The following is a 14,748-nucleotide window of genomic DNA, read 5'->3' on the forward strand; positions in this document are numbered from 1 at the left end:
GTGTGGTTTTATCTCACTTAGTATATATATATATATATTTTTTTAAATAATTGCTTGAATGTTTAAAAAAAGAAAAAAAAAACTATAATTAGGTTGTTGTTAGCGCAGTTTAGGTGCTTTTATTGTGAAGTGAAATCGGATGTGCCTGTTAGCTTCCGCTAGCTTCACGCGCCTCCTCCGTGACATCTCTGCTCCTCCTGTGAGGGGGGAAAAAAAAAAAAAAACAAGAAACGCTGGACTCCTCCGCGGACTGTGGGTTGAAGGAGAGGATGTCGAGGCGCGTTTCGTGTTTCTGGAAGATGCTGGTGTGACGACGGGGACATTAAAATGCGGCCAATCTGAGGTTTGAAACCGGAACTCGTAATTTCTCTGATGGGCGACGCGGAAACGAGCCAGATGTCTGGTTTGACAGATGTTGCTTGCTAGCTTAGCTTCCCTCAGATCTGTTTACTCTCTTGGCTTGTTTTACTAATATCATTATTTATTCCCCTCCCTCTGACTGAGCGTGATTTAATTTAATTTAAATAAATAATGGGCCTGTTATACATTCAGAAAAGACTAAGTTTCTGTTTAATGTGTTGGGAAACTGAGTACAACTGGCCTAAATGTCAGGTTTTAAACACTCAGATCTGTAGAAAAAAAGGAATAAAGCTCATTTAGAGCCAAGAAGTGAGCTTAGGTTTTATTCCTGCTGAATTAAGGACACATTTAGTCATATAAATTGACAAATAAAACACTGTTAATCAGTGAAAGTCCTTGTTTTTGTTGCTCCAACACACCCGATTCAGTGATTAAATCACCTCGTCAGGTCTGCAGAAGCCTGGTATTCACTCATTCACTCACTCATTCATTCAAACCAGGTGTGTCGGAGCAGGGAGACGTCTAAAACAGGCAGGAAAGTAGACCAGAAATGGACCACACTGCTTTACACGACTCATTAAATGTTAGAAAACATTGTAATCCTTGAATTAACAATGGCTTTCTATTTAGAGACCTGATATTCAGCCAGACTAAAATTAAATTACTGAAGAAATGTGATAGGCCTATATTCAATAAACAAATCAGTTTATTTGCCAATCAGTACAATCATACAGGTTATTCTGATCATTTTGAAGTCAATATTGGTTCATTAATTAGAGATTACCACTTTTTTACTACCATCTTTTTTTATTTAAATTTAACAAATGGATTGCAGATTATTAGGGTTTTTAATCTGGTTTAAAATAAAACATTCCAGCAGGGGGAAATTATGTTTGGTTTTGCAGCTGAACCCATAGGATTTGCCTTTTTGCACAAGATGTTATTTAAAGTTACTGTTATTTTTTTTCCCCCTCATTACTCCTGTAAGTAAAATATCATCACGACGTCCTCACAGATATAATTAAAGACTTTTATCAATGAAGGACAAGTGGAGCTGAAAATCTCAGGGATCGAGACGTTTCTGAGCGGGAGAATCTGTTGGCCTTGAGATAAAAATAAAAAGCTCTTATCTGGCGTTCTTATCGGAGGCAGGAGTTTGTCGGAGCCGGAGCGCTGCGTCAGCGAAAAGGATGGTTTGACCTGATTTTCTATCAGCTCTGCTGCACCTGGTGAAGACGTGTCACCAAGTCTTATATTTTCACCCCACGTAATATCATTCTGACAAGAAACACCTCTTTTTCTAAGCATTTAAAAAGAATCAAGACGCTAAAAATCTTAATTATTGTGAGATAAGAGGCATTAAGACTGAACTCGGGGCACTTTTCTTTGATGGAATAGCAGCTGATCAGATATCATGATGATAGCTGCTGTAATTTTATGTTTTGTTTGTTTGTTTTCCAATCGACATCAAGCTAAAAGAAGATGGAGTGACGATGTTTGCTGTCGACTGAAATCCATCCAGAGAAACAAAATGAAGAGGAGGCTGCTGCGAGGATTCCTGTCGGAGGTTTCCGTCCGACTGGTGCTGCTCTTCGTGTTCGTGTAAGTGTCTTTAAAAGCTCGCTTGTTGCTTCCTGCGGTTCCATTTTACAGACCGAGCTAAGGTTCACGTCTGTTTGTTTTTTTGTCCTCCAAGTGTGACTGAGCAGCTTCCTCCGTTCCACCGTGAGATCCAGGCTGAGGAGATGTGGCTGTATAAGTTTCACCGTGTGGAGGCGGACCACGTTCCCACCTCTCTCATGTTTGTGAGTGTGCTCGAGGCGGCTGTGTTTGTCCTTCTAAATCAAACGTGAAAAAGGCTCATCAGAGGATGCATTTGAAAGAGTTTACCCCAGTCGTGATTGACCTGCGACAGGCTGGCTGTAGTCTGTGAATCAGGCGAGCGCTGAATCTGAGAAGAAGACGTTCAGTTGGAAAAAATCAAAGTGAATCTGCTGCTGAACGTGAGGGAGAAAGGGAGAACGAGGAAGAATAAATATCAAGTAGAGAAGTGGAGCTCAGCATTCAAACAAACACAACTTTTGCAAACAGTAAGATCGTTTCAATCTAACCCTAACTTTTTATCTGCGTATTTTACACACCTGACCTTAAATAAGCATCAGTGCATCAAAGTTCTTGGGCTTCTCCTGGGGCAGCTCCTGGGTCTCACGAGGTAGGTAGGGGTCCGTCCTGTAACCAGAGGGTCGCCGGTTCAAACCCCCGTTGAGTCCTGAGTAGGCCTTGCCTCCTGGTGGTGGTCAGAGGGCTTGGTGGCGCCGCTGTAATGGCAACCTCACTTCTGTCAGCTGGGGCTACAGTGTAGCTCACCACCATCAGTGTGTAGATGAATGGGTGAATGAATGACTGATTACAGTGTAAAGCACTTTGGAGTCCTTGGACTTTATAAAGAGCTATACAAGTGTGGGCCATTTACCCTTTTTTACCATTTCTTCCATGGACGACGCCATTGTCGACCTGTTTTCTGTCACTTCGGCGGTTTCTGTAGGTAAACAAACACACATGTTAGCCGGAGGCCATTCACAAACTTTTAATTTGAGTACTCATCATCATACAACCATTGATATGAGGGAGGGGGGAAGGTGCAGATTTAGTTTCTAACTTGACTTCATGACTCGTACTCGTGTGATCATGTTAGTTTTGTTTTTGTCTCCTTCAGAGCGTAGCTGTTTTCACTCCCCTGGTTGTGATTCTGGTTTTCACTGTGTTGAATAAATCAGATCATGGAGATCTAAAAGAAGCCTCTCTGGGTAAGAAACTAACCCACCTGCAGAGGGTTTTAAATACGTCAGCCGGCTTTTCTTTGTTGTGTTCCTGACTCGGTTGTTTCTTCCTGTCATCCAGCTGTGACTCTGACTCTGGTGCTCAATGGAGTCTTCACCAACGTCATCAAACTTGTAGTCGGCAGGTAAACGGGGACTGCTGAGCATCATTACCAAGTTTTTAGCCTGTGCTACAGAGCGTGTGTTTGTTGTCTTCGTCCTTCAGGCCGAGACCAGACTTCTTCTATCGCTGTTTCCCTGACGGTCAGATGAACTTGGAGCTGCGCTGCAGTGGTGATCCAGATGTTGTCATGGAGGGAAGAAAGAGCTTTCCCAGCGGCCACTCTTCCTGTAATAACCCATTATGCTCACTTGTTCGTATGGCTGATAAGATTTCTATTAAAGGCACAAAGTAAGACATGAAGGCGAACAAAATGGATCTGTTTTCCCTTCAGGCTCTTCAGAGCTGTAAACGTCAGCGTCTGTTTCCTGATTTCTCTGGGCCTATAAAAACTCTCCGGCTCTCCTCTTTTTTTTTTCGTCTCAGTCGCCTTCGCAGGTCTGGGTTTCACAGCGCTCTACGTCGCGGGAAAACTGCGCTGCTTCAGTGTGGCGGGCCAGGGCCGAGCGTGGCGGCTGTGTGCCTTCCTCACCCCTCTCCTCATGGCAGCTGTGATCGCCCTTTCCAGAACCTGCGACTACAAGCACCACTGGCAAGGTGAGGGTTAAAAAAAAAAAACGCAGTTTGTAAAAAGATGCGAAACAAAACTGCGTCTGAACGTGACTCGTTGTTTGTCTGACTGTAAACAGAAAAGTCAGTTTTAAAAATTAAAGGGAGATTAAAAGTAATGGAAGTTATTACAAGGCATTGATGTGAAAACCTTTATTTTTTTGTGGTGTTTTTTTTATCATCTTACATAAATCTACTCAATTATTTACAACAAAAAATTAAAACGGTCTGTTTTGTTCAACAGAAATAGTTTTTTCCCCATCTTCTTAAGGTTCAGAATCACTTCTTTTGTTCAGTGCTTTTTTATTTAACCTAATAAAACAGCAAAACCTGATCTGTTTTTAATTAAAAACATGTTAAATTTACTTTAATGTTAAAACCAGCTACCTGATTAATGTTTTTACTTCGAGTCTTATCTGAAATTCAAAGAAATTCAGGGGAAACTCTGGATTTTTATCTTTTTGGATGACAGATAAATTAGACAGAAATGGGGTTTTAAGTTGTATTTTTTGCTGTGTGGTTGGTTTGTTTTATTGTTCTGAACATCAGCTTCAGAACAATATGTTTATCCACCCCCACCCCCCCACCCCNTTTATTAGTTTTTGTTTTTCCCACATTGTGTGGGCATTTCTACGGTGGCCCTGAAGTTCAAACCACATCAACAAATCACTACAAATTAAAAAGCACAACGTTAGCCTACAGGAAAAGGCAGGTTCCAGTGGGAAACAGAAGACTTCGCTGATTGGACGACTGGAACCTGCCTCCTCCAGCTGGTTAACGTTGTGCTTTTTAATTTGTCGTCGTGTTTAGTGATTCGTTGATGCAGTTTGAACTTCAGAGCCACCGTACATTTCTCTGTTGTAAACCGTTTACGTTTGTGAAACATCAACAAAATCAGGAAGGAAGAGGAGCCGAGTAACGTAAACAAACGATTTACTGAAAGACGGGCGCTGAGTGGGAACCTCGATTTACTTCCTTGTGTCCTCTCTTTGTCCTCTGTGTCCTCTCTGTGTCCTCTCTGTGTCCTCTCTGTCCTCTCCGTCCTTCATGCAGATGTCCTGGTCGGGTCCCTGCTGGGTCTCGCCTTTGCCTGGCTCTGCTACCGGCAGCACTTCCCTCCCCTTCAGGATCCGGACTCCCACAGGCCCCTCCGTCACAGAGAGACGGTCCCCTCTGCACAGGAGCGTAAACTAGCCAACTCCAACTTCCTGCTGCCCCTGTAGGACTTCCTGTCCCTGAACTGTACGCCCGTCGGTGTCATCTCAGCTGTTACACGGTGTAAGATAAAGTTTGGCTGAACTGGGCATCACAACGATCATCAGTTTTAACTCTCCTGGGAGTTTTTTTTTTAAATTTACAAATAAATGCATTAGCAAATCAGTTGTTCACACTTTGAAACTTTAAAAGATGTCATAGCATACTGGGTATATTTGATATATCTGTTACACGTGATTGTTTTTTTTTTGTAAACTCTCAACTTTTTAAACAGGCAGGGTTGAAGCTTCAGTGCAGAAACCAGAGGACTGAATTTACCGTCTTTGCATGAACGCCTTCCCTCGATGTTATGGTACGGCGAGCAAGATGGACGCTCGGACGTTTGCTTTTCTTTTTCTTTTTTGGGGTTTTTGGAGCGGGCTGTACCAGAGCTAAGCTTCATGCGGGATGTCAACGTTTGATTTGAATCGAACGGAAACACGCCTATTGATAAGGACTTTTATCGCCTGTTTCGACCAGCAAAGTGCGATAAAATGATCCGAAATAAGGGAAAACCTTTAGAGATATTTGTGTATTTATTTTGTTGGTGGTAAAAACTGAGACGGCCCCTTTATCTAAAAGGGGAGGGAAAATGAAATGAAATCTTTACTCGTTACTGCTGCTTGTCAGTAATTCTTTTAAATCATTTTGGTTATAAATAAATTTAAAGACAAAGGAGATAATTAACTGATTCAAAACAACTACGTCACTTTCTTGGAAAGTAGATTTGTGTTTGACAGATTTAATGCAGTTAATAAAACAGTTTTTAGTCACTGAAGCACATTTAGTCATCGAGGAGCTGTAGGATCCCCCCAAAAAATCAAATATTATTAGCTCCTTTAAATCTTTAAATGACCTTTTTAAGGTACACACGGTTTCATACATGCCTGCCCCTTTTATTTAAAGCAAATTAATCACTTTATCAGCATGACTTGTTTATAGTTTCCTCTGCTTTAAATCTTCACGTCTTCCTATGATGCATTTGGATTTTTATTTTTATTAATTCCTCTTTTTTTAAAAAAACTTGATACCTGGTTATGTGCCCAACTCTTTGTATAAGTTCAAATGTAGCAGCGCCGTTCTTTGCTCCTCGCAGTTTTTAGTTCCTGCCGTGGTTTAACTCTTTAACTCCACATCCGATCACTGCTGTAGCCGGACATCACATCACGGGTTTATACGACCGCAAAGGAAGCGTCTCAGGCGCCACCTCGGCTCTCAGCGCTCACCAGAGGCGGCGAGACGACAGAACCAGGTCTTGGTGACGGATCTGAGCGGGGGTCGGTGCCGTGGACCCCTCCCGGGTGACGGCGCTGGCCTCACGCTTCTCCTGCTGGTCGGGTTTTCTAAGCTGCGAACGTCCGAACTGGCGTCTCGGTTATTTATTTTTAGCTTCCATCAGCTTTAAACTGAAGGGATTTCTGCAGATTTTGTTTCGTTTGCTGCATTGTGGGTTTTATTTCACATCGAATATCTGTGATAATTTCCCCCATTTGGACCTCTCGGGGTGTCACGGGGTTGAAGAGGTTCTCCTCGATGCTACGAGCTGAGCTGATTTTTAGACCAAACTCGGCGGAGGGAAAAATCCATGAATTTGTGCCTTTTTGTTCAGCACACTACAAATCTCAGTCAACGAATGAAGTACAAACTGCACGAGCTGTCTCTGTGACCTTCGTCTGAGTCTTTATTTTATTACTTCTACCAACAGGATTCACTTGTAAAAAATAGAAAACATTGTTGAAATGTGGCATGCTGCCTTCCTTTACCTCAGACAGAAACGATTACTGTTCATAAATGTTATTTTTGATGGAGTCGGTGTCATTGTTTCTGGGTGGACACCAGAAAGAAAAAAAAAGTCAAACATTTTCACTCCTGATATTTCAGAAATAATGTACAAGCATATTTAATTTGGGGGCATGTTGAGGTTTACTTGAAATTAAGACCTTTTTTGTTTTCCTTTACATGTGATGATCAATAAATTGGAATTCATATTTGACAGCATTTCAGGTTTCTTTTTTATTAAACTGCTGCATGTTTATAAAAAAAAAAATCCTGCATGTTTTGTAGATTTAATCAACTCGGAGCTTCCACCGGTTTGTTAAACACGGACTAATGATGGCTAATGATGAAGTCTGATCTAACATCAGGACGTTATTCTTAAACTTGGTTTTCAGTTTTTGGAGTCATGACTGATGAAGCGTCCTGATTCTCCACTTTGTGCTGCTTATAAAACTCACTCCTTAATGTTGTTTGCATGTTTTCTTCCGTTGACTTTCAGAAATTAAAGCCAAATAATGTGCTGTAATACAAACCTAGAGTTCAAATCAGCTCAAATCTTAATCTGGAGCGACATAACTATCCTTAATTGGAACTCTTATATCATGTTCTTTTTAAAACTGTCTAAATTTGTTGTCTTTTATGATGGGAATCAGAAAGGAGCTCATTTCATATGATGTGCAAATACTGTGTATGTTAGGAAAAAAAGGGTACTGTTTGTCAATTAAACCATTTTTACCAATCATTAAATATTCAGTCATAATTTAAGCATCAATTAACAGATCTAAAGGGTCTGATCTGAGCTCGTAAATGCAAAAAACCTAATTTATGTTTTGTTTTTTCAATTTTCACTGCTGCAATAACAAATAGATACTTTAAATATGAATAAATATCACAAAATTATGATAATGTAAGCATTGGTTCTTCATCCTATAATTTTAGTAACCAAGGTTCTCAAATAAATTAAAAACACTATTTATGAAATTTATTTAAATATAAGATTTAATTAGCAAGTACCATAAAAAATGTACTTTTTTTTCCTTTCCCTAAAACATTAACTTTGTAAAAGCTTTGCGGGACCCTAAGATAACTATAAATGTGTAAATTTTCCACTTCCGGCCGCTGCTGTCTGATGGTTTGTGAGCCACGAATCGCGGCAGACTTTGTTTATATAGTGGTGGGCGTGGTTTGAAGCTGTGACGCGCAGCACGCGCTTGCAATCTGATTGGTCGGAAGTGACGCACGCGTTTTGGCGCCTCATTTCTAACAGGGAACAACATCGCAGCCTGCGGTGGCGAGATCTGACAGCAACGAGAATAAACACCCGTTTGAGGCGCTTTTAGGGTTTTTTAATCGGAATCAATTCCTTCCCGAAGGTTTTTACTGAACACCGGAAATATGTTCGTCACCGACATAAGAAAGGATTTTTATGAAGTTGTTGCCAACCAGGTGAGTTTGTTGGGAGCTAACCTGCAACATAAGGGGTTTGGTAGCTAGCCTCAGCTAGCCTCGTCTGTAGCTCTGAGGCAGAAAGCGTTTGTTTTTGTCTAAAAACTATTTATTTTCACTCAGAGAGTCGCCCTTCTGGTTGCAGCGGACATCGATGCTCTCTGCGCCTGTAAAATCCTACAGGTAAGATATTATTTGACAAATTAACTCCTCTCTTCAGGCTAGTATTTCATTATCACTTGATTATTTGTTGATGCTGAAATTATGTTGATTTGTTTGCATGTCTAATAATGAGTTTCTGTATCATACATCATCTCTTTCTAGCAGCCTTTATGTATTTAGGTTTATTAGTTCTTGGTGCAAAATGTCAAATAGTTCCTTCTGGTGGTGTTTACCTTCTGATAGATGTTAATCTTAAGACAGACCCAAAACAAAGAGAAACATTTCGCTGCCCGGTTTCTCCAGCAGCCAGAAGTGCATAAAAATATAACACCTGGACAGATGTGGAAAAACAATCTGCAGACACTTTTCTACCTAAACATCCTGTTTGACTCTGAGCTTGTACAGTAATCGGGAGGCAGGATTTCCAGTACTTTACTTTTTTGGGGTAATAATACCCATTTTAACTTCCTGAATACTCGTACGTATTTTTAAAATCAAATAAAGAGCATTTTTATTAATATATTTTGGTTTAACTCACGTTAAAATAAAATATTACTGTCAGGTTTGGGCACAGAGTTTCCCATTAGTTTTATTTTCAGTAACATGAAGTGCACTTTTATTAGTTTTTAAGCTATACAGTTATCTACGTATCACTACTAAAGCAAAGGGGAGTGCCTTGGTTTATTGTGACCCCTTTGGAGTCTGTGATGGCGGGCAGGGAAGACGTTTGTTCCCAGTTTTATCTAATTTATATGTTTATGAACTGTCTGTGCAGCTGTAGAGCTGCTGAAACGCTGGTTAACCATCTTATGGACGAAGATGATTGGTAGTTTTTAGTCCAGTTAGGCTGTAATAATATGTAGAGACAGGCAGGAGAAAAGGCTCATCTTTCCTTTGTTTATCTTGTCTAGTCTTGGGGTCTTTCAAAAAGTAAAATATTCTGGTCATTTCATTATTGATGAAGTGGATGACGATGATGATGATGATGATGATGTAGAAGTTCAGCTTCTGTTCTGCTCAAGAGAACGTGACTTTGTTTAAAGCAGCGGTGTCCAGCCCTGCTCCTGGAGGGCCACCGTCCTGCAGGTTTTAGACGTTTCCCTGCTCTTTAGAAGCCTGTTAATCACTCAGACCGGGCGTTTCACAGCAGAGAAACACCTAAAACCTGCAGGACGGTGGCCCTCCAGGAGCAGGACTGGACACCGCTGCTTTAAAGCACATCACACGCCGCTCTGTACTCCCTGTCTGTGGTCGTCCTACAAGAAATCCAGCAAGTTGCATAAAATGATGCCATGAGAATCCTCCCTAAAACGCCCAGAGCGAGGAGCCAGTCAGATATTTAAAGCTCTCTGAAGACACCTAATGTGACAACATTACGGTTTGGATGCATCTGTAAACAGTATTATTGAGGCTTCACAACTATGCTTCTACTTTAGATGTAATCTTTATCATTCCTCGTTTGTTAATCTGTCCGTGTGTCCTTTGTTCTCCTGTTTTTTGGACCCTCTGAAGTTTCCTGTTTGTGTCTGCGTTAGGCGCTGTTCCACTGTGACCACGTCCAGTACACGCTGGTGCCCGTGACGGGCTGGCAGGACCTCTGCACCGCCTTTCTGGAGCACAAGGAGCAGGTAGGTTCAAACACACACAAACAAACAAGGACGACACGCGGGAAATGCACAAGACTTAATGTATCGCTTTGGGTTGTGCTGCAGTTTCGATACTTTGTTCTTATCAACTGCGGCGCGAACGTTGACCTCCTTGAGATGCTGCAGCCCGACGATGACTCCATCTTCTTCATCTGCGACACCCACCGGCCTGTGGACGTAGTTAACGTCTACAATGACACTCAGGTGACGTACAGCGTTCTGTTTGGCCCATTCTACTTTTGGAGTTTTTGCAATTTGCCGTCTGTCTCTTGTGAGCGGTCTGATAACACCCGTCGTCTCCCGCCCCCGCCTCCCTCAGATCAAACTGCTGATCAAGCAGGACGACGACCTGAGTGTGCCCTCGTACGACGACATCTTTCGAGACGAGGAGGACGAGGACGGGGACGGGGACGACTCCGGGAACGAGAGCGACGGCGGCTCGGAGCCGTCCGGGAAGCGGAGGAGGTTTGACGAGGTGAGGTGGCGCCGGTGAACGCAGCGGCGGTGACCCCGGAGGTCGCCGGCTGTAACGCCTGTGTTCCTGTGTGCCGCAGGGGGCGATCGAGAGGAGAATTGAAAGACAGCGAGCGAGGAGGGAGTGGGAGGCTCGAAGGTGAGATGTTTCCTGTTTGCTCGTGTTGATTTTCATCATTTAGTAAAATGACTGAAATGTTTAATTTCCTCAGGAGGGAAATCTTGTTTGACTACGAGCAGTATGAATACCACGGGACGTCTGTGAGTCTCAGAACCTTAAATATTACAAACGAGTGCAGATAGTCCCGACTGTCTGTGGATTTTAAATTTATGATTTCTTTCTTCTCTCTTTGACTCTGAGGCTGCGATGATGTTTTTTGAGCTTGCCTGGGTTTTGACTAAAGACACCAAAGACATGCTCTGGTGAGCTTTTTGATTAAATTATTGTCCTAATTGACTTAAAAGTATCAGAAAAAGCTAAAGTTGAGCTGTTTCTGGGTTTGCAGGTGGGCCGTCATAGGGCTGACAGACCAGTGGGTTCACGATAAGATCACACAGTAAGAATATCCTCGGGATTTTAAAACCTTCTAGTGAAAGTTTGAGTCAAGCGTCTCACCGAGGGATTTTTTTTTTTTTTTTTTTTTTTTTTTTTTTTTTTTTTTTTTTTTAAGCATGAAGTATGTGACGGACATCGCAACGATGCAGCGGCATGTTTCCCGACATAACCACCGGAATGAGGACGAGGAGAACTCTCTGTCCATCGACTGCATGAGGATCTCCTTCGAATACGAGTATCCTTCGTTTGGCTGTTAGCACGTCCCTGTAGGTGTTCGGGTTCAGTCACCCCCCCAACCTTCGTGATTTTTCCTGAATTTTGTGCTCCAGCCTGCGTCTGACACTCTACCAGCACTGGTCTCTGTACGAGAGCATCTGTAACTCCTGCTACACCTCCTGCAGCTTCAAGCTCTGGACCTTAAACGGGCAGAAGAAGCTCCAGGAGTTTCTAGCTGACATGGGGTACGAACCTGAAGTCTGAGTGCGAACAAGCTCAGGAAGAGTTCATTTGGATAAATAATGTGTGTGTGTGTGTGTGTGTGTGTCCAATGGTTTTTACAGACTCCCTCTGAAACAAGTGAAACAGAAATTTAACTCCATGGACATTTCGATCAAAGAGAACCTGAGGGACGTCATCGAAGAGTCCTCCAATAAATACGGGTATGAACTCCTGCAGACTTTGTGCTTTTTATTTTTTATTTTTTTAGCCGTTTGTGCATCAAGCTGTTCGGCTCATTCAGAAGGTGGGTGCCATGGCTTTTTGCTTTTTGTAACTTTTATGTTTTTCAAAATGTTGTCGTTTCGGCTGCTCCCTTCTTCAGGGGTCGCCACGCTGAACGTCCTTCCTGCCGCAACCTGGGCTCGAACCTGCAGCCTCAGGATTACAGGACGGCGGCGCAGACTTTATACTTTTCAAAATATTTAACTTTATTTACCAAGATTCTCCCCATAGAATAACACTGAGATCTCTTCATTTGCTTCAAAAACATTGTTCTCTTTCAAATCTGCCTCAGTGAATCGACTCTGGTTTTGTCTTTTTAAGCTACTTTTAACTTTAAATTTGGCTTTTTGTTATTTTTAGCTCTTGCTAACTCTTTTGGTACCTTTAGCTACCCTTTTTTGATGTTAGTTTTTAGCTAGTGTTCTGCTTCTTTTAGCTTTAACAAACCACTTTCAGCGCTCTGTGTTCGCAGTTCACTTTAGCAGAAAATGCTACTTAAGTAAATTGTTTTATTTTGTGGTTTTGACGTCCCATAATTCACATAAAAAAGGGACGTTTCAGGAACTTTGAGCTCCTGGAGGTTTAATTGAAAAGAATCACAGGTTAGACATGCATCTGAGGTGAAAAACTGTCCTAACAGGGAAAGTTGCGTTTTGTCTTCCTGTCGTCGTCAGAATGAAGGACATTCGGATCCAGACGTTTGGCGTCCACTTCGGCTTCAAGAATCGTTTCCTGGCCGGCGACATGGTGCACGCCGCCGCTGCCCTGCTGGAGAGCACGGAGAGGGATGAGAGCGACACCACGGACAACTTCATCAAGGCTCTGGATTCTCTCTCGAGGTGCGTCAAACGAACTCAGCTGTCGGGTTTCTCTGCGATCAGATGAATGAAATCTTTCTCTGCAGGAGTAACATCGAGTGGCTCCATTCGGGGATCGACCTGGCGAAGAAGAAGCTGCTTGCCATCCAGCAGACGGTGGCCAGCTGCATCTGTACCAACCTCATCCTGTCGCAGGGACCCTTCCTCTACTGCTACCTCATGGAGGTAAGGGTCTGATGGCACGTCTCTGTCCAGCGGGATGTCCTTCACAGATAAATCTTCTCCTGCTGCTCCTTCCTTTCCAGGGAACACCTGACGTGAAGCTGTTCTCGAAGCCCCTGGCTTTAACTCTGCTCTGCAAATACCTGCTGAGGGCTTTCGTCCACTCTGTAAGAACCCGACAGAACTCATTCAGAGCATTAAAAAAACCCGTGAAGCACGGAGAGAACTTCTCTCTGACTGAATGTTCGTGTCCCGCTTGTTTAGACCAGGAACAAGCGCTGCAAGCTGCTTCCCCTCGTCATGGCCGCTCCCAAAGACGTGGAGAAAGGAACCGCCATCGTCGTCGGAATCCCTCCGGAGTCGGAGACGTCCGACAAGAAGAAGTAAGTTCTCGCTCCGAGTCGATCTGAACGACAAGCGAACGCGTGAGCTTTGTTTTTTTTATTTGATGCTTTGTGACGACATGAATCAAATTCTCCATATACGTTCCCGCCGCACAGGTTGGGATGCTTTTTATTGCCTTTAAAACAAACAAACCGATGCTCTCCAGCTCATATCTTCTAATGAACTTTCATTTTGTGTCCTGAAGTTTCTTCGGCCGGGCGTTTGAGAAAGCTGCAGAGAGCACCAGCTCCAGGACTCTCCACAACCACTTCGACATGTCCAGTGAGTGCCGCCTTCACTCTACGTCCGTCTCCTCTGGAGGCACAGGGTGGCAGTGTTGTCTTTGTCTTTGCATGTTCTCGGACTTGTCCGATCTCGTAAAACTCAGCTGTCAAACTGCACAACCGGCTTCATGAAGCTCATCTGCATCTTTAGCTGCACATTTTTTGCTCCAGTGAAACCTCATAGCTGCAGGATTGTTGCCTTTTTAATTTGTATTTATCTGCGTGTTTGTGTTCGCAGTAATCGAGCTGAAGACGGAGGACAGAAGCAAGTTTCTGGACGCCCTCATCACGCTCCTGTCCTGAAAACATCTGCAGCTGAAGAACGTTTTGAGTTTTGAGATTCGGTCCACAGACCTGCTCAGGTTATCATGTTGGTGGACTAAACTGGTTGTCAGACATGAAATGAGCCTCTCAAACACATGAAGCATCTTTCTTTTTTACATTATAACAACTTTAATTGGTTTTATGTGTATATTGTACAGTTTTCTTATGAATGTTTGGGCTTCTTGTGTTTTAAAATCCCATCTTTTAGTCATTTTTATGTATGTAGTTCACATAGATTTTAAACATGTTTAATAAATCTTTTAAATTACTTAACTATGTTATTGCTTGGGTTTATTTGTACGTCTTATACTTTGTTTATATTCAACTGATCCAAACTTTAACCATAATACTGTAGATTAACCGTGAAGACAGTTTTAAGATTATTTTCGAAATGTTTGGAGAAATGTAATGTTATCATGTTTGTTTTATAATATTCAGTGTCATACTGTGATGGTAATTCACCTGCAGAAAGCTGTGCTTGTTTTTAATCTCTTTTCAATTATAAACCAGAATGTGACAGAAAGCAAATTACAACATTTAGACAATTTATCTGGAGGGTTAAAGTCTCCTTAATGGTGGAGGAAGTGCATCCTCATTTTATTAACATTAAACATTTAAATTAAAAACATGTTATCACTTCCAGCAATTAGACAAATGGATGTAGTCTTTATTAATTCTAATTTTATTCTTGTTAGTTACCAACTTAAAAGAAAGTAACATTCAACAAGTTAACTACATTCTTTTAACTGATGTTTTATGTAATTACTACTAAT

General features: G+C 42.2%; 2 protein-coding genes across 2 annotated transcripts; both read left to right on the top strand.

Annotated features, from left to right (window-relative positions):
- Nucleotides 1-187: 187 nt before the first annotated feature.
- plpp5 (phospholipid phosphatase 5) lies at nucleotides 188-7,161 on the top strand. Its single transcript, XM_017412100.3, has 8 exons — nucleotides 188-343; nucleotides 1,833-1,962; nucleotides 2,057-2,165; nucleotides 3,077-3,167; nucleotides 3,262-3,325; nucleotides 3,406-3,530; nucleotides 3,727-3,897; nucleotides 4,963-7,161. The coding sequence occupies exons 2-8, from the start codon at nucleotides 1,892-1,894 to the stop codon at nucleotides 5,130-5,132; spliced, it is 801 nt and encodes a 266-aa protein (XP_017267589.1). The 5' UTR covers nucleotides 188-343; nucleotides 1,833-1,891; the 3' UTR covers nucleotides 5,133-7,161.
- A 1,048-nt stretch (nucleotides 7,162-8,209) lies between these two features.
- Nucleotides 8,210-14,248, top strand: cdc45 (CDC45 cell division cycle 45 homolog (S. cerevisiae)). The gene is made up of 18 exons (XM_017412280.3): nucleotides 8,210-8,385; nucleotides 8,509-8,568; nucleotides 10,083-10,175; nucleotides 10,260-10,397; nucleotides 10,513-10,668; nucleotides 10,748-10,806; nucleotides 10,880-10,928; nucleotides 11,029-11,090; nucleotides 11,174-11,224; nucleotides 11,339-11,458; nucleotides 11,553-11,684; nucleotides 11,784-11,882; nucleotides 12,618-12,782; nucleotides 12,848-12,986; nucleotides 13,067-13,150; nucleotides 13,248-13,366; nucleotides 13,573-13,649; nucleotides 13,890-14,248. Exons 1-18 carry the CDS (start codon nucleotides 8,335-8,337, stop codon nucleotides 13,952-13,954), a joined length of 1,719 nt encoding a protein of 572 aa, XP_017267769.1. The 5' UTR covers nucleotides 8,210-8,334; the 3' UTR covers nucleotides 13,955-14,248.
- Nucleotides 14,249-14,748: the final 500 nt, after the last annotated feature.

Source organism: Kryptolebias marmoratus, linkage group LG1 (genome assembly GCF_001649575.2).
Source record: "Kryptolebias marmoratus isolate JLee-2015 linkage group LG1, ASM164957v2, whole genome shotgun sequence".
Lineage (NCBI taxonomy): Eukaryota > Metazoa > Chordata > Actinopteri > Cyprinodontiformes > Rivulidae > Kryptolebias > Kryptolebias marmoratus.